At 39.3% G+C, this 18,864-nt stretch overlaps 1 protein-coding gene across 5 annotated transcripts in view; it reads right to left on the bottom strand.

Moving 5' to 3' along the window:
* The window catches only part of MED30 (mediator complex subunit 30), a 71,939-nt gene extending 56,623 nt beyond the window's left edge, over positions 1-15,316 (bottom strand). For 3 of the 5 annotated variants that reach the window (XM_050941405.1, XM_050941408.1, XM_050941406.1), the window contains exons 1-4: positions 15,160-15,316; positions 13,175-13,380; positions 7,117-7,275; positions 1,645-1,755 (exon numbers count right to left, since the gene is read on the bottom strand). In XM_050941405.1, coding sequence (XP_050797362.1) covers positions 1,645-1,755; positions 7,117-7,275; positions 13,175-13,348 — 444 coding nt within the window. In that variant the 5' untranslated portion in view covers positions 13,349-13,380; positions 15,160-15,316. Of the gene's footprint in view, positions 1-387; positions 570-1,644; positions 1,756-7,116; positions 7,276-13,174; positions 13,381-15,159 lie in introns of those variants that run through there. The other 2 variants (XM_050941407.1, XM_050941404.1) reach the window with 2 other exon arrangements.
* Positions 15,317-18,864: the final 3,548 nt, after the last annotated feature.

The raw sequence follows: 18,864 nt of genomic DNA, 5'->3' as shown, positions 1-18,864 counted from the left end.
GTTAAATTGCAGCAAGGGAGATTTAGGTTAGACATTAGGAAAGACTTCCTAAATATAATGGTAGTTAAGCACTGGAACAAATTACCTAGGGACGTTGTGGAATCTCTGTCATTAGAGGTTTTTAAGGACAGGTTAAACAAACACCTGTCAGGGAAATCTAGATATAGTACTTAGTTCTGCCTCAGTGTAGGGGACTGGACTAGATGACCTATTGAGATCCTTTCCAGTCCTACATTTCTATTATTATTAACTTATTTTGTTAAAAGAAAGGGTAAACATTTATGAAATTCCACAAGATCATGCCAAGGAGGTTTAAAAAACAAATTTGCATACAAGTAAAACAACAAGGTTAAAAACATGTTATAAAACTATCAAAAACACAGTAAATACAGACAGTTTATGTTTATTAACAGTTAAAGATTACAAATAAATGTGCATAGATTCACAGTATAACATTATACAGGATTCAATATATACAATCCCACTACATCAAACATATAAGATAAAATACAACAGGAAAGCTTTCAGCTGCTTTTCTCTCAATTCACATGCTGTCTCCATGTTTTTGCCTATAGAATGTGTGAATAAATATAGGGTTTTATGTAATATCTGTCCCTCTCTAATTGGGAATTGAGAAGTTGAAACATCAAAGAAATATTTTCAGTGCATTTTCTGGTATTTCTCTCTACCACTTATTTTAATTACTTGGAATCTAGATACTTCTTTTGTTCAGTTGTTTTCTGTCTATTTTACATGTACCTGTACTGCTTTCTACTTAGTATTTACACATACGTCTATTCCAGCCCTTCAAATATTTAATTAATTCTATCTTTATATTTTACAATTTGAAGGACCAACTACTTGTGTTTTAGTGATGCTGTATATTTTAGTAACCTTTGTACACTGTAGTAAATGCTAATTCGTCTTTTTTCTTTTAGTTTTGAATAAAATTTTAATTAGTAACTATACCTGCCATTCAGACTGAAAATGTAACATCTTTAGCATATCTGATGCATTGTGCTTGAACCAGTTACTGTTCCATAAATGGTTACACTTGACAAAAGAAAAGCTCTTCTTCAATTTCTCAAAATACAAAAAGCAGACCCTCTTTTTCCCCCCCTTCAAACAAGGAATTTATTACTCATAAAAGGTGTTGGAGTGGCAGCTCTAAAGTTCATTATTAATCCACAACGTAGTTCTGATAATATTTTCACATCTTACATTGTATATACATTCTGCTATCCACCATTCCTGGAGAAGCCTCAAAGCCGCAGAGAACCCAACAATGATCTCATCCCAATCTACTCTCCAAACACTAACCAGAACTACTAGGTACAAACCCAAATGTACCTCATTTATGAAAATCTCACAGCACTGGCTAGGAAACACTGTAGAGAACAACCTAGTTTCCATTGTTGGGGTGCCTTAATTCTGCAATCACCCAGTAGAACAAAATCAAAAATTGCTGAATGACAGAGAATGCTGAAATCCTGATATACAAGAAATGTTTACTACTGAACTATTTGTCACCTGGGGCCAAAGAGCAAACACACTGCATTCTATGAAGCAATCTAGTAATACAAGCTTCACATGGACAAAGCGACATATTTTCTGCGTTATGCAAGTCAATCTCAACTTTGTTACCTTATTTACTTCCATGATTTCCCTTCTTTCCTCACTAGCAAAACGAAGCTGGCTGGCAACACCACGATCATCATTCTTGGATCCATCATCTTCAACATACGGAATAAGTTGCTATGAAGGTGAACCAAATGTTAAGAGTTCAAGTAAAAACTGTTTTTGCTATGTATGCTAAAAATTTGAAGAGAACCATAGTATGCTCCAGAGTTATGGAACTCATCAGACAAAATAAACTTCTCATCTACATTTATGGCAATACAGTCAAAATGAAGCATTTCAGTGCCAATGTCATTTCCGTTATAAACCTCTGCTCTCAATACTTTAAATATATTAAACAGAAATCTTAATAAGTTTCCTGATCTGAAGCATATGTTTGTAAAGGACTATTTAGTATTATTATTTCAATACTGTGAAGCTTGTAAACAGTATTTTTTATAGAATCAAGGAACACAGGAAGCAGATTTTAAAATATTCTAACCCTTCAGCTCTCCTTCAGTGGGCAATGGGAGCTCTGCATGGGAATATATACAAATACAGAGTTCTTAATCTGAACAACTCCTTTGTTTTCTTTTGTGTGTGGGGGAGGGGGGAGAGGGTGAGGGGAGGAGTATGGGAGAAGGGGGAAAGAGGAACAGAGGCAGACAGAGGATAAGAAGGAAAGTTTCTTTTTACAGGTGTGCTATATTAGTGCCAGATTGTCCTTAGCCTTTGGATAGGTGCATAAGAGAGCAAAGACATCATGGCTTTCTCTGGAAGTGAAAATTGCCCTAAAGGGAGGTGGTAGTGACATGGCTTACTCAACCACCCCTGCCCACCCCGACACAAAGGCCCACAGAATGGCTCCAGCACACACCTCCAGTACACCAGGGAGGGGTATTGTGCTTCAAGTAGGCACAATGCCTCACAGACCTATGCTTGGACCATTGAAACTTTATGCAGGCCTCAAGATGGGCTGTGGTTTACAAACAGGCAAAATCTAGCCTTTAATATTTTAAGAAGTCTACATCATGATGTCTTTGTATTTTTGACCATTATAGGTTGATTTAAATAGAAAGATCTTAACAGGAAAATATGTCAAAAATGAGTTTTGTCTTAAATATTTTCCACTGTGATTAGATCAAACAACCCATGTTTCACCATTTCCTACAAACTGCTATTGTAAAAAGAAACAATCTGAACCCCAAATCCGATGAAGTAGTCCTAAATGAATTTTAACACCCATATCCTTCCTTTAAAAGAAAATCCAACCAATTTGCATATAAAAAATACAGACAAAAGTATTTTTCTGAGTAGCAAAAAAATACTACTCTGATTCAAAAGCAGTACCCTACAACAGCTTAGAATTAGATCTCAGAGTTAATGAAACCTGTATATGAAGGCACACAGTCCATTGTTGGCTTCTTTAAACTTCCATTTCTGAACAAAGTCGAGAATTTGGAACCCTTAAACATGTCAACACAATGTCTGAGTCCTCAAACATTAGGCACTGAGAAAAGATGAAGCTGCTAGTAGAATAAGATTCTCTTAAATGTAAACAGAGAACAGACAAAACTAAGATTAGTAATTACTGGAAACATGAAAGGAGAAGACAAGGGTTAAGGATTAGGGAATAGGTTCTCAATCAAATTCACATTCATTTGTTATTTAGCTACATTGGAAACTGAACCATTTATGCTGAGAGATTGTGAAAGGAAGAGAAATCATGAATACTAAATATTTATGCAGTCCAAATATATCTGTTATACCTCAGATAGCACGATAATTTCCACCCTAACCCATTTTCAGACATTCATAATTTACTGAAACATTTACCCTTTGTACCATAATTTTGCAGGATTGGTCTCTGCTTAAGGGAGGTTATTATTTTTTTAAGTTGAGAAAAGACATTAAATATATTTTAAAGTACAAGAGTGGGACCTCCCATCTTCCTCAGACATTCCCAATTAAAAAAAAAAAATCAAATGCAACTCTAGGAGTAAAATGGATGCGGGTAGGAAGTTTAAAGTTGGTATGTAGGAGTCCTCATTTTAGAATTACCACCTTTGAATACACTAGTGAAAAAAAGTTCGGATTTAACCCATTGAAAATTGAATTTCATGCATGTGAAATACATTTTGCACGGAATTCTCATTAATCTTCTTAAAGTGGACAGCCAACGAATGCCAAACTACATGTGTCTATCTAAGCTGTACAGTGAAAATGTAATGAAAGTGCATGACTTATAATATTTGCATCTTATAAGGCAGAAGCTACTTAGCTACTAAGGTTCTCTGGAGGAGGGCTTCCTTCATTATCCTGCAGGGGAAGGAGAAGGCATTCTGGTAGCTTGCAGCCAAATATACTACACTATGACATTTCTTTTATCTCTAAACCTACTGCAATTTTTTGATAAAAGTGACTAAGAACATTCAAATTGAACAGTTAAGCACTCAACATTCAGGAAATTCAGGCAAAGAACGTTTGCAGCTAGGCCAGCTTCATAGTTAATTGCCTCACATATGGATCTGTTGGTTGAAAAGGAGTTGCACAGTAGAAAGAAGCCAACTATATTAACGTATATAAATTAAAGAGAGATTTATTTTAAAACATTTAAGTAAATAAAGACTGCCAATGAAAACAGAGTATAGCAAAAATTAAAAAAAAAATTTTTTCAAGATGCAGCACACGTAATCGAAAGCCAGAATCTTGCAACTGGTTCTGATGGAATCAGTGGCAGGATGGGAGCTAAATTAATATAAAAAATAGGGTAGAACATAATATTGTTTTAGTACGTAATTAGAGACTATATCAAAAGCAATGCACAAGGCGACAGAGTTATGGTTACGCAACCTTTTCTTAATCTAGTTTTATTGATGGAATGTTAGTTATAGAGTCTGGGAACTGGAAGAGAGCTTGACCTAACACACACACTTCCTTTAGAACCTGAGGACAATTTCTCTGCATTCACCAATGCAATACCATTTTGCTATATTCAGCCCAAATTCCCCCTCTTCAAGATACTGTGTTTACCAGCGGTATTTTTTCACTTTCATAATAGAAGGTAATTAAAGGCCCTAAGAGGGAATATGACAAAGGGACACAAAATAGTGAATGGTCTAGTTCAGTGGTTTTCAAACTGCGGGTCGTGAATGTAAGGCATTGGGCCACGGCGGTCCTGGTCAGCACTGCCAATCGGGCCATTAAAAGTCCCGTTGGCGGTGTTGCCCGGATAAGACAGGCTAGTTCCTACCTGTTCTGACATAACGCTGTGCCCCAGTGGTGGACATCAGCAGGTCTGGCTCCTAGGTTGGGGGGCCACAGGTCTCCATGCACTGTCCCTGCCCTGCACACCGGCATTCCCGGCCAATGGGAGCTGCGGGTCGGGGTTCCTGCAGGTGAGAGCTGCGTGGAGCCGCTTGTGCGACTCTGGCTAGGAGCCAGCCCTGATGCTGGCTGCTTCCGGGGTGTAGCACAGTCTGTGGTGCCAAGACAGGCAGGAAGTCTACCTTAGCACCCCTGTGGAGCTGCTAACTGGAAGCTGCCTGAGATAACCTCGCACCTCAACTCATGCCCCAATCCCCTGAGCCAGCCCTGAGCCCCCCCAAACCCAGAGCCCCCTCCTGCACTCCAAAACCCTCATCCCCAGCCCCACCCGAGCCTGAACCCCCAGCCCAGAGCACTGACTCCCTCCCACAGCCCAACCCTCTGCCCCAGCCCAGAGCCCCCTCCCACACCACAAACCCCTCATCCCCAGCTCTGCTGGGTCATGGGCATCAACATTTTCTTCAACTGGGTTGCCAGAAAAAAAGTTTGAAAACCACTGGTCTAATAGATTCAGCTTCTATTCACTCTGTCTCACAATACACAAGAAGAGGAACAAAATGAAACTCAAAGGTGGCAAACTCAAAATCAATAAAAATAAACTTCTTTCACAAAAAGCAAAATGAAACTCACTGCACAAGATATCACTGAGGCCATGAGATTAGAAGGAGTCAGAAAGGGACTGGACGTTAATATGGATAACAAAATATCCAGATATATTATAGGAAATGCTTAAAAAATCCTCAAATCCCATAAACTCCAAGAAGGATATAAATCTACATGCTATGGGGCATAAGTTAAATCCATCTATCAGTGATTGGGAGGAAACTTGCCATGGAGCAGATTATCCCATAACAGCCTGCTGCAGGGTTTCATGTACTTTTCTCTTAAGCAGGTGGTAATCTTGTCAGAGACTGGTCTAGATGGACCACAGGTCTGATCCTAAATTTCCTATATGTCTTTGTCCCTGTTTAGTGAACATTTAAAAACATATAACACCATGTTTAAATTAAACTGTCGAAAATCCAAAAATCTAGTAGTAATAGTAGTAGTAACAGCAGCAGCAATAGTATCCGGAGGCCCAATGAGGATAGGTGCTCCATTGTGCTATACAGTACACTCAGATTAAGTAGGGCATGTCTAAATTTCAAAGAGAAAAAGGTAGTTTTGACAAAGATTAAAAAAATCAAGAGAAAATGAGTTACTCCTCAGGTTTTCTCTTTACTTTTGGCTGAATGGAAAAAGGATTTTCCATCCAGTATTCTTCCTCTCTCTTTTTCCCCACTGGAAAATAATTAGAAAAAGAAAAAATGAGAGAGAAAGTAGTGGATAAAAATCTCCACTCTAACTCCCCCCCGCCCACCCAATGTAGTTCTTTCCCCTGGAAAAGTGTAAAAAAAGACACACAGAAAGTAAGCTTTTTTCCGATTTGTCTCTCTCTCCCACAAAAACCCTTTCTCCTTTTTTTCTACTGGACAAAGACTAATCCAAAATCTGAAATGAAATGTAATTTCATTTAAAAAAATGTTTCAAATTTTTCATCCTCCCAAAAGTAAAAAAAACCTCATTCAATATAAATGAAAAAAATGTAGTTCTTTAAAAAAAATTTTTTTAATTAAAAAACCCCAAAATTTCAACCAGCTCCAAAAAATGACAATCTGTCCCCAGAGTTTACAGCAGTGGTCCCCAAACTAGTGGGCGCACCCCTGTGGGGGGAAGCAGAGGAACATTCGATGTGGTGGGGTCCGGGACAGCCCTCGGGGGTGGGGAGGGAGTGCCACCCAGCCCTACTCTACCCCCAGTCTCAGTTTGGGCCCTAGCCATGGCCTCACTCCCAGCTGCGGCCCCATCTGCAGTCCTGGCCTTGGCTCCCAGCCCTGGCCACTTGCCCTGCTCTTGGCCCCCAACTGCAGCTCTGCTCCTGGTCCCAGCTCCTGACTCTGCCTCAGGTCCTGCTCCCAACCATAGTTCCGGGAGGAGGGGGTGGACAGGTTCCATTATGGGTAAGAAAGGCCACAAAATAAAATGTTTGGGGATCAGTGGTTTACAGTCTTGTTTAAAATTAGAGACAACAGCAGAGTATAACAAGCAATCTGAAGGAATGGGTGCTAGTGTACCATAAATAAACAATAAAAATCAGACCCATGAATCATGCATATCAAAGTAAATACTTACCTCTATGGGAACAGGATCTAGCCCTGCACAGTTTTCATTGCATTTGTCATAGACTAATCTCAGTTTCCTGAAGAGTATTGATAGCTGACGGAGATGTTCTTGCAGCTTTGTTAATCTGTCTTGATACGTCCCAGTATGATAAGTAACACCATTTGGTAGCTTAAAAAGCCAAACAATTTAAAAAGGAAAATGGTTAACAAAACAAAAAAAAACACCAAACAAGTTACTAAAACAAACTTTCCAGCCCATCAACTAAAATTAAGTGTTTATGATAAGTTCTTTTTTACTAGGGCTATCAATTAATCACAGTTAACTCATGCAATTAACTCAAAAAATTAACTGCAATTAAAAAAGTTAGTAGTGATTAATCACACTGTTAAACAATAGACTAGAAATGCCAATTGAAATTTATTAAATATTTTTGGATGTTTTTTCTACATTTTCAAATATATTGATTTCTATTACAACAGAGAATACAAAGTATACAGTGCTCACTTTATCTTGTTATTTTTTATTACAAATATTTGCACTGTAAAAATGATAGAAGACATCGTATCTTTCAATTCACCTCATACAAGTACTGCAGTGCAATCTCTTTATTGTGAAAGTGTAACTTACAAATGTTGATTTTTTTGTTACATAACTGCTCTCAAAACCAAAATAATGTAAAACTTCAGAGCCTGTAAGTCGACTGAGTCCTACTTCTTGTTCAGCCAATCGCTAAGACAAACAAGTTTCTTTACATTTATGGGACATACTGCTGCCTGATTCTTATTTACAGTGCCACCAAGACATTTGTATGCCCCTTCATGCTTTGGCCACCAGCCCTCAGGACATGCTTCCATGCTGATGATGCTTTTTAAAAAAGATAATGAATTAATTAAATTTGTGACTGAACTCCTTCGGGGAGAACTGTTTGTCTCCTGCTCTGTTTTACCTGCATTCTGCCATATACTACATGTTATAGCTGTCTTCGCTGATGACCCAGCATGTGTTCGTTTTAAGAACACTTTCACAGCAGATTTGACAGAACGCAAGGAAGGTACCAATGTGAGATTTCTAAAGATAGCTATAGCATTCGATGCAAAGTTTAAGTATCTGAAGTGCCGTTCAAAATCTGAGAGGGATAAGGTGTGGAGCATGCTTTCAGAAGTCTTAAAAAAGCAACACTCCGATGCAGAAACTACAGAACCCGAACCACCAAAAGAGAAAATCCAATCTTCTGCTGGTGGCATCTCACTTGGATGATGAAAATGAACATGCGTCGGTCCGCTCTGCTTTGGATCGTTATCGAGCAGAACCCATCATCAGCATGGACACATGTTCTTGGAATGGTGGCTGAAGCACGAAGGGACATATGACTCTTTAGCGCATTTGGCACGTAAATATCTTGTGACGCCTGCTATAACAGTGTCATACGAATGCTTGTTCTCACTTTCAGGTGACATTGTAAACAAGAAGTGGTCAGCATTACCTCCTGCAAATTGTAACCAAACTTGTTTGTCTGCATGATTGATTGAAGTAGGACTGAGTGGTCCTGTAGGTTCTAAAACATAACATTTTTTGTTTTTGAATGCAGTTATTTTTTGTACATAATTCTACATTTGTAAGTTCAACTTTCATGATAAAGAGATTGCACTACAGTACTTGTTTTAGATGAACTGAAAGTATATTATTTCTTTTGTTTTTACAGTAATAAAAATAAATATGAAGTGAGTCCTGTACACTTTGTATTCTGTTGTAATTTAAATTAATATAATTGACAATGTAGAACACACCCACAAATATTTAAATAAATAGCATTCTATTATTAACAGCATGACTAATCATGATTAATTTTTTTAATTGTGTAATTAACCGCAATTTATCTTTTTAATCACTTGACAGGCCTATTTTTTACCTCTTCTCTCCGTCTAACAGTCATAGATGTTCCAGTCACTTTCTTTACATTAAAAATTTGCACCTTATCTGCTGATTTTATATGCCAAATCACTGATATAAAAACATCAACAAACTCAAGTCCTGTGTAATCAACAGAACCTTTATATGGTCAATAGCTCATTATTTAATATCTTCAAAGCATTTTGCAAATGCTAGCATCTTTCCTATTGATACTCTCTCGTATCAAACACAGATCTGACCAGTTTCAGAGTGGTAGCCATGTTAGTCTGTATCAGCAAAAACAACTAACTAACAATCTAACTCCTGGTTAGATCTGACCAGAGTAATCCACACTCTTATGCTCCAGACATATTCACTATGTCAGGGAAAGAGGCTCCATAATGCAGAGTGCAGCAGTCTGCTCACTTAGCAAAGGCATTGGATTCTGTATTCATTTCATTTTAGTTAGTTATTAAAAAAAAGAAAGTTTCAACAACATTTTTAGGAAAAATATTTCTAATTTTTTCAATTATTGTTTCTGTTTATGACCAATTTACAAAGGGCTGAAACTTTTTGAAAATTCAGCATTTTGATGAAATAATTTTCTGAGATTTTGACCAGCTTTAATTTTAAATTTCAAAGCTCTCTGTGGGGTTAACATTTGTTACCTAAGATCACTTCTCTCTCCACTGACAGCTAAATTCTACTAGAACCATGAAACTGTTTACCAAGAGAGGAGGATTATGACACAGACAAGAGAACGGGAGTCTGGATCTAGACTATGGAACTCACTCTTACAGGACTTCCAAAATTAGAACTTAATACAAAATACACCTCATCAACTTAGCTTTTCCACAATAAGCTCTCTACACAGACTCATATACACATTCATCACAAAACAAAATGTCTTCTACTTTTCAAGTTTTCCCCACTGATGGAAATGAGAGAAAGAATTTGTTTTATTATTTTCATTCAGGAGGTGATCGTACTCACAACTATAAATATGAATTCTGTAACTGAAGCTAAATCATGAATAGTCAGAGATCTCTACTGCCAATGCATCTAGGTGGCCATCTCAGTCACGAATCAAAGTGATGAACTAAGGGCTTGTCTACACTTGCAGTGCTGTAGCACTTAATGAAAATGCTACCTGCCAACAGGACACCTTTTCCACTCAGCATTGGTACTCCACCTCCCTGAGAGGAGGTAGCTATGTGAATGGGAAAAGCCCTCCCATCGACATAGCGTTGTCTATACCAGGAGTTAGGCTGGCATAACTGGGACACTCAGGAGTGTGAATTTTCAACACTCCTGAGCAATGTAGTTCCACTGACATAAGTTTGTCGTGTAGACTAGGCTCAGTGTCACATTTCTGTGGTTAATAAGAGAAAATAAGAGGCTAAGGTAGATTTCCATAAAACCAAATATTGAAAGGAAATACAGTCATAAATTTCTACAAAAAGACTCCACTATGAAATCCCGAGACGTGGCTTTAGTACTGTTACATAACACAGAAAATATTTATTTTTAAACAATAACATTATTTCCTCTATATCTAAGTTAATTACTTCATTAAGCTATACCAAATGCATGAGCATTTCTTTAAGAGTTGAAAAGAGAACTAAGATAGACTGTATATATTTGCTAGTTATAGCTTAAAGGGTTTTAATAGATCAAGGCTATGTTAATTGTATTGAATTTCATAGAAGCCATGGTTTCTTTCATTCTGTTTAAATGTTGTAAAAATAATTTACACAGACAATTTTTTTGTATCCGTCCTTTCTGATCTAAGGAACATTTTCAAGCAACTAGATTATGTCCTGTTAATAACAGTGTACAACCTGTACACCGGTACTACTTTTTTATTTAGTCCACAAATAAATTATTCTTTTTTCACCTTTACTTTTAGTAAGGGCAGGGATAGCTCAGTGGTTTGAGCATTGGCCTGCTAAACCTAGAGTTGTGAGCTCAATCGTTGAGCGGGCCCACTTAGGGATCTGGGGCAAAATCAGTACTTGGTCCTGCTAGTGAAGGCAAGAGGCTGGACTCGATGATCCTTCGGGGTCCTTTCCAGTTCTAGGAGATAGGTATATCTCCATTAATTTATTTTATTTATTTATTTTATCATATAAATGTCATTACAATAATAGAGGATTTGCAATATCTAATCAAACTGTATTGGTCACTGCTCAAAGCAATACCCCTTAAGGCAGTGGTTCCCAAACTTTAACAACCTGTGAACCCCTTTCACTAAAATGTCAAGTCTTGTGAACCCCCTCCTAAAAATGAATATTTCCAGGGATTTTCTCCTTTACCTGAATAAAAACTATAAAAGCAGTGATCATGGAAGTATAAAATTTGTTTTTATGACATGCTTATTACACACTATTAATTATTATTTATCATTACAGTATTTTTATTACATTATGAAAACAGCAACACTCTTCCAAGATCTCATTTTCATAGCTTGTATCAGTTTGAATAAGCCTGTTATAAGACAAGGCTCCTATGTTTCATCAAGGAGTATCAGATGTGAAACAGCATGAAGGTATTTAAGAAACCAACTCAAAGAGTTCCTCCTACACAAGCACTGAAGTCTTGAGCAGTCCAGGAAAACAACACACATTACAACAAAGCTTAAACTTGTTCTTCATAATAATTTTAAAAACCATACTAGCTGCCTATTTCATTTTAAAAACAGAAAGAAAAAAAATCCACCTCCCTTTCCATTTCTTATAAAGAGTCTTGAAGTTTAAATCTCCTCAGTGTGATAGATAGGCTTGCTTAGAACTGCTTAGCTCTTGGAAGTCCAGGGTCTCCAGGCTGCTGACCCCATGCTGCCCAAGGTCCCTAGGGACGGCTGTCAGCCATTAGGGAATTTTTTCCCCGAGAACTCCCAGTAACATTTTGTGAACCCTAGTTTGGGAACCATTGCCTTAAGGATACATATTTTTCTTGCAGTTATTTTACAATATTTCTCACTTTACTTTTATTCAAATATAGTGAAGTAGCTCAAATGAGACATCTTCATAGTTAAATTTGGATTTTAAAAAAGTAACTTGTTCAATAAAAAATTTGCAACTCTAGTATGATGCACAGTTCCGGAAAACCTCTTAGAAATGCAATAATTCTCAAGCTATAACATTTTAATCTGTTATATATCAATTTACAAAGGCTATTCCATTTTGTTGGCCAAATTCTGTCTTGTACTCAAAAATGCTTCTGCTCAACTCCCATTTACTTCAATGATTGTTGGATTCTTCCCACAGATACAAGAATCTGGCCGCTACTATTTCTTTCACCTCCCAAAACAAGTGCTATGACAACCCTAACCCTAACCCCAACCCTAAACTAGTTTATGCAAGATGTAGAAGATGTGACATTGGATGCCACCTTATAGTTTTATGAGATTTTATCAAGCTCAGTATCAAAATGCTTTAGCAATAATCTTTGACATAAATACCTACGTATAGATAAAAAATTACAATATAATATAACTTCCAACTAAATAAAAAAAATCATAGTCACAGGAACAAATACAAGGATTATATTCCAATTCATCTTCTCAGATTCCATTATTCAAATACAATTACATCTTGGGATTTATTTGTTAATTTACTCAGTAACCAGCCTCACACTGAAGATTATTTGGACCACTTACTGAGTATAAAAAGAGCGTTAAGAATTTCACCCAGTTTTGGATGGAAAATGTTATTCTATAATCAGATGATCAAAAGATCTCTGGCAAAATAATCCCCAAAGGCCAGCAAGAATACAGAAATGCAGTTCACATACAAACAAATTTTGTTATTTCTTAAAAGAAAATAGAAACATGAAGACAAAAGTCTTACATTTAGAATGTACCCACAGTACACTAAATGAGGAGTTTCTCTAATTCACAACGCTCAGGCAACCAGGATGGAAGAACAGATTTACAGAAATAATCCAGCAGCAATATACAGACAACATATCCTCACCCCCTGAAAGCAGTTTGGTCAAGAATTTGCTCTAAGCTAAACTACCTCCTTCAAATACTGAAAACACGTTCTACACATGCTATGATGTCCCTGATCACCTCCAACTGTATTACTTTTTTTTTTTTTTTTAAACAGCTATTTGGTAGGAGATGGGAAGGGAACAGAAGAGAATGAAAAGGGAAGGTCTTTCTGCTTCTCACCTGCATATTCCGCAGTAGCTGAAAGATTTCCATTGTCCGAAATACAATATCCTGCACAGTTTCTTGGCCAATGCGACAGAGAGAAGCTGTGTTCACTTCCCGGGCTGCTTGAGCCTGTGGTCCTGAGAAAGCTCCAGGAGGCATCCCTGCCCCAGCGAGAGGAGGAGTGGACATTGTCTGACTCCAATCAATCCCACAAAATTAGGCTGCACACAGACAGGGAGAAAGAGATGTTGAAGTATAGTTCATGAATTCTCAGTTAAAACTCTGTACAGTTACTATACTCTTCCTTTCCTCATGACACCCCAGTCCCAAACATGAAAAACAAACTACATTACTAAACAGGCAAAAGATAGGTTGGTTTTTCAAACATCAGGTTTGAAATATCTTCAGCCTCCTTGAACCACAGGTTTGTAACTCAGTAGGACGAACTCAGTTCTAGCAATTTATATCCAAGCAGTTCACACTATAAAGGAATTATTTGGATGAGTCCTACCTACTCTATGTAGACATGAAAGAGCCTAGGGCACTTTTCCTAGAAGTAGGAATTTGTCCTAGTACCATTGGCCAAAATTCGTTTCTTTCTACTGTTGTCTTGTATGACTGATGTCAGCCCAATTGCTGTCCTCTCCACCTCAGAAAGGTTTTTCAGGCAGTATATGTAGTCCATGAGCAGCTTTGGGATGAAAGGCGTAATAAAAGTTTAAAATAAATTCCATATCTAAGTATTGTTTCATTTGGTTTATCAAGTTCCTCTCTAGAACTCTAGATGCTTTACACACACTGTACAAACATCTAGAAAAAGGCAAGCAGGCCCAAAACTTTTTACCCCAAGGAAGATGGTTTTGATGTCTGGGCAACATGTCAAAGCAGTAGGGGTTGCCCACCAGAAGCTTAGTGGGAAAAGATGAGAGAACACACGGGCTCAACTACTCAGTGTGTGGGGGTTATCAATCCCCATCCTTTCCTCCCGGCTGCAACATACTTTGAGGTCACCGGACTCTGTAATGTGGAACATGGCGGGAAGTCCTTTGCACTGAAGTGGGGACTCAGTCTCCTATTCTGCTCGGCTTGGGAGGCGACCAATCTCCTATGCTTCTGCTTCTGGGTGGGAGGGGTCAGTTCCAGGGGAGGCAGGAGGCACAGTCCTTTACTCCTGAGTCAGTGATGGGCAACCTGCAGCCCATCCAGGTAACCCGCGGGTGGGCCGCAAAACGATTTGTTTACATCAACTGTCTGCAGGCCCACGCCCCTTCCTACAGATCCCATTGGCTGGGAACGGAGGTACACCAAGCCATCTAGATATTTGCCTAGTTTTACAACTGGCTACATAAAAAGCACTATCAAAGTCACTACAAACTAACATTTCATACAGACAATGAGTTGTTTATACTGCTGTATACACTATACACTGAAATGTACATACAATATTTATAGTCCAATTGATTTATAATAATATGACAAAAATGAGAACATAATCAATTTTTCAGTAATAGTGTACTGTGGATCTTTTATATTTTTATGTCTGATTTTGTAAGCAAGTAGTTTTAAGTGAGGTGACACAACAAATCAAACTCCTTAAAGGGGTACATTAGTCTGGAACGGTTGAGAGCCACTGCTCGAGGGGAGGAGAGGGTTGGGCTAGTCTTCCACTTCATAGGGAGGGGAGACTTTCTCACCTGTGGGGAAAGCAGTCCTGGGAGGGAGGGGGTGTTGATCCTGATCTCTTGTGGGTCCCAACACCTGGCTGGGGACTGGTGGAGGGAAAGAGGAGCAGCCTCTGAGGATGGGGGGGATTCCTGACCTGGGGGGAGGGGCAGTCCCGCACCGCTGGGAGTGAAGGGCAACCCTCTACTTCGGGGAGGGCGGGGGGATTCCTGACCCCAGTGGGGGAGGGGCAGTGCTCTACGCCCGGCGGGGAGGCAGAAGGGCGGGGCTCCTCTCCGCCGAGGAGGTCGCTGAGGGCCGGGTACTGAGCTACTTACGCCGGACGGGGGCCGGGCTGACTCCCCCGCTGGGAGGCGGGCGACAGGAGTCTCCGACCGGCGCGGCTAGTTACCCTGGAAACGGCCAGGCGGAAGGAGATGACAGGACTGGGCAGAGAAACGGAAGCGAGGCCGCGCGGGAAGTGACGCTAGAGGAAGGGGCGCGGCGCGGCGCGCGGCTCATGGCTGGGAAGGCGAGAGCGGGGCGCGCGGCTGGCGGCGCTGACGCGACGCGTGTTGCGCGGTCAGAGCGGTCCCGGCGGGGGGTACGTGCGGGGTTTTGGGGGCTTAACGTGTTTGCTGGCCGAGAAACGCGGACTGGGGCCGGACCAGACCCCGGTGTCTCGGGTTTGTGTGCAGTGACCTGCCCTGGGGCGCCGGGGCGGGCAGGACGCCTGGTGTGAATGTGAACTTCGAAGGCTGCTTCGATTTTGCTCTCCACGGAGCAGCCGCCGAGAAGAACTGAAACGTTTCGCTTGGTGGGCTGGATCTAGGGCTGGGGATCCGGGAGCAACGTCACCTCGTGCCCGGCGCTGGGGTGTTGCCAAATCCAAATACTTTTTTAAAGACATCCGCCTCGCCAGATAGTATGATTGGCTTAAAAGTTGTGAGATTTTTTTTTAAAAAAAATGCAGTTATTTTTATTGGCCCTCTGGTTTTTGTGCACTAGTTTCACAGTTTCATGCCTTTCTCTGCAACTGAGGGCTAGAAATGCACTTATTTAAATGAAAGCTGAATTTGTCATGATTGGGGGCAGAGGGATAGCTCAGTGGTTTGAGCATTGGTCTGCTAAACCCAGGGTTGTGAGTTCAGTACTTGAGGGGGCCATTTAGGGAACTAGGGTAAAAATCTGGGGATGGGTCCTGCTTTGAGCAGGGGGATTAGACTAGATCTCCTGAGGTCCCTTCCAACTCTGATATTCTGTGTACTCCCATGACTCTAAGAGCTGGGGCTTTAAGAAAGACCCCAATTAATGCAAGAGGTTGTAACTGAGAGTGTCATTTTTCATCTCTTTTTAGGTTGAAAATTTAGGGTCAGATTCTTCTACCTGACTCAGCTAAATAGCATTATTCTTGTGAATAAGGCAAATACGATTTAGCTTTTAAACTTGCCCATTTTCCTGTGAGATTATATTACTATAACAGACTATCCGTTTTTGGCAACTCATTCCGAGGCCTGGTCTACGTACAGATTTCGAACCAGTATAAATAGATGAGGAGTGATTTTTTTTTTAATGTAATTATACTGGTACAGTACCTGTGGTGGACACATTTATACCAGTATAAAAGTGCTTTATACAGTATAGGGTTTTCCCTTTCCTGCATGGGTATAAGCTTAAAGATTTGATTACACATGGAGTTTTTCCTCATTAACTGTGTGTGAACACTCCTCTTTGAGGTTGAGTGCTGTGTTTCTGCTTAGTGTACCCTCTAAGAACAATTATTACACTTTTAATTCATACCCTACCTTAATCAGTGTTGTCTTTTAAATGTAGACAAGCCCTCAAACACCTTTACATTGATATAATTGAATGCAGACAAGGCCTGAGATAGTGCTAGTATGTTGAAAATCAAAATATGCTACCTGGAAGAAGCAGGGTCGGGTATGAATCCTCTTTGCTGTTACTCCAAAAATTGTGTTCCTTGTCAGAAAAATTATATAATAAATATGTAATGTCAAGAACCCCCCCCCCCCTTCCTATTCCCAAATTTCTTGCTTGATCACCTTCTTTGAAGAACAGGGCTAGGTAGAGAAACATTTAGGGTAAAATATGCAACCACATTAGAAAACTAAAATTCAGAGTGCCCCAAGTACTGATAAAAATGTCTTTGAGTACTAATAAATATACTTGTCTCCATATGGTGGAAAAATGAACCAATGCCAGTGTTTGCTTCCTTTGTAAAGGCAGTCAAGTTTCTGCATGTGTTAGCTTGATAAAAATCAAAGTTCCTGTTTCCACAATTATCATCATAGAGTTGTTCTAATGATTCTGATAATGACTGCATGAAAACCCAGAAGGGTGCATTTATACACCAGTGGCTTTTTACTAATTCAGTGTGTTTGGATCAGAGTACAGGGCTAAAGTGTTTGTGCTATATTAATACTGATGGCATGTACAGTCTTCTGTATGATATTTATGATGATTGTCATTCTGGTAACATATCAGAGTCAGACTGTATACTGTCTAAGGCTACGTCTACACTACAGGATAAATTTGAATTAGCTTAAACCGATTTTATAAAACAGATATTATAAAGTCGATTGTGCTCGTCCACACTAGGCATATTAATTCGGTGGTGTCCGTCCATGGTCTGAGGCTAGCGTCAATTTCTGGAGCGGTGCACTGTGGGTAGCTACTGTAAAATAATGAGGCCAATAACGTTGATTTGCGTCCACACTAATCCTAATCCGATATAGTAATATCGATTTTAGCGTTACTCCTCTCGTTTTGTAGGAGTACAGAAATAGATTTAAAGAGCCCTTTAAATCGATATAAAGAGCAGTGTAGTGTGGACGGGTGCAGCGATAAATCGATTTAACACTGTTAAAATCGGTTTAACAGCGTAGTGTAGACCAGGCCAAAGTTAGAATCAGGACTTACAATTTGTCAGACCACTCTGTTTTATTAGCGCAGCGCTCCGCCAATAACACCCAGATAATGTGAGTGGCCATGCAAGACCCAAACAATCTTATTTATACAGATAAAAGAGTGGGAATTAGACAAAGGGACAAAGAAAGCAAAACAGTAAAATTCACCTGGGGCACAGCATGGATATCCTACTTCCTTACTAACTCTTATCGATGTAAGGCTAATACTTTACCAATTGCCCTTAAATGGTGCAATTGTTCTATGTTAATGTCTGTATTCCTGACACCTGGATTGCAGCATTTCAACAATTTTGCTTAAAGGTACAGACAGCACTTCTTTAATCCTTTCTATTTTTACAATATAATTCATTCTACTTTCACAATACCATGATCAGTTTTTAAGAGGAGGAAAGAAAGCAGTAAAGATTACTAGGGACAGACTTGCCACCAGAACTAAGCTGCTCATCCTCTTGAAACAGATTAATTGAGCTTTGACCTGGCTGGCTAAATAAATAGTAATTTTCTTTCAAAAACATTCCCCTAGCCAAAGCACAGCACAAATGATCCTAACAAAGATATTACCATTAACCAAGCTGTGCAATATAATGTTTTCTATGATGTATAGAGTGATTATACAACTATTTAAGGATTAAACTATCAAACTTGATTCCTATAGTCAAGTCAGTAGTTGTGTAAAAAAAGTTTTCTGAGTGCCCTCTTATATTAATGGCTTAAATATGTAAACTACCGACAATGTTTGTTTATATATAGATATAGATAAAAACAACTTCTAAATAAAAAGCTGCTTTCGTAAATTGATTGTGTGGAGGCTCTGTGTAAAAATAAGAGGAATATATTTCCAGGCCAGCAGGCTCCCACTGTTACTAACAATAAATGAAAAATGCCCACCATGCCTGGGTGCTCAACACTTGGCAGATGTAGCTCCAATGCCTAAAGAAACACCATTCCCTCTCTGCAAGGGACTTAATTCATTCCCTCTTTGCTGGGAGACTTTAGGTTGTACACATAGGGATGCCTGCGGGATCTGGAATTCTCTGAATCTTTTCAGGATTACACCTTCTGATCTTTTGTGCTAATGCAAGGGAGCAGGAGCCA

Source organism: Gopherus flavomarginatus, chromosome 2 (genome assembly GCF_025201925.1).
Source record: "Gopherus flavomarginatus isolate rGopFla2 chromosome 2, rGopFla2.mat.asm, whole genome shotgun sequence".
Classification (NCBI taxonomy): Eukaryota; Metazoa; Chordata; order Testudines; family Testudinidae; genus Gopherus; species Gopherus flavomarginatus.
Note: the sequence above shows the minus strand (reverse complement) of the source record. Positions and strands in the feature narration are given on the sequence as shown.